Source organism: Penaeus monodon, chromosome 25, assembly GCF_015228065.2.
Source record: "Penaeus monodon isolate SGIC_2016 chromosome 25, NSTDA_Pmon_1, whole genome shotgun sequence".
In the NCBI taxonomy this organism is placed as follows: domain Eukaryota; kingdom Metazoa; phylum Arthropoda; class Malacostraca; order Decapoda; family Penaeidae; genus Penaeus; species Penaeus monodon.
In genome coordinates this window covers 18,430,653-18,430,980 of record NC_051410.1, presented here as the reverse complement: position 1 = coordinate 18,430,980, position 328 = coordinate 18,430,653, and the positions used below count along the sequence as shown (strand labels likewise).

General features: G+C 47.6%; 1 protein-coding gene across 1 annotated transcript in view; it reads left to right on the top strand.

Moving 5' to 3' along the window:
• Nucleotides 1-322, top strand: part of LOC119589437 (protein pygopus-like) — a 1,319-nt gene extending 997 nt beyond the window's left edge. The window contains exon 2 of the mRNA XM_037938047.1: nucleotides 103-322. Within this exon, the coding sequence (XP_037793975.1) occupies nucleotides 103-223 (121 nt within the window). The 3' untranslated portion in view covers nucleotides 224-322. The remainder of the gene's footprint in view (nucleotides 1-102) is intronic.
• Nucleotides 323-328: the final 6 nt, after the last annotated feature.

Genomic DNA, 328 nt, shown 5'->3' with positions numbered 1-328 from the left:
GTTTTGCATATAGCTTTCTAAAATTAATTAGTCACTCTAAGATGCTTAGTTGTAAGGAAGTTGTCTCAGGATATGTCAGTTACAAGCTTCTCATTCCAACAGGGTCTGCACAGGATTGACAGAGGGTGCATACCACCTGTTGACGGGTGAGGTGTATGCCGAGTGGGTGTGCGACAAGTGCCTCAACTCGAAAAATATACCACTGGTCAAGTTCAAACCATGAGGACGAGCAATGGACATGTAAAGGGATCAGCTGGGGCGAGTTTTCCCTTATTCCCCCACCACTGCTCATGCGCATGTACAAGCGCAAGCAGTCAGCAGAGTGGCC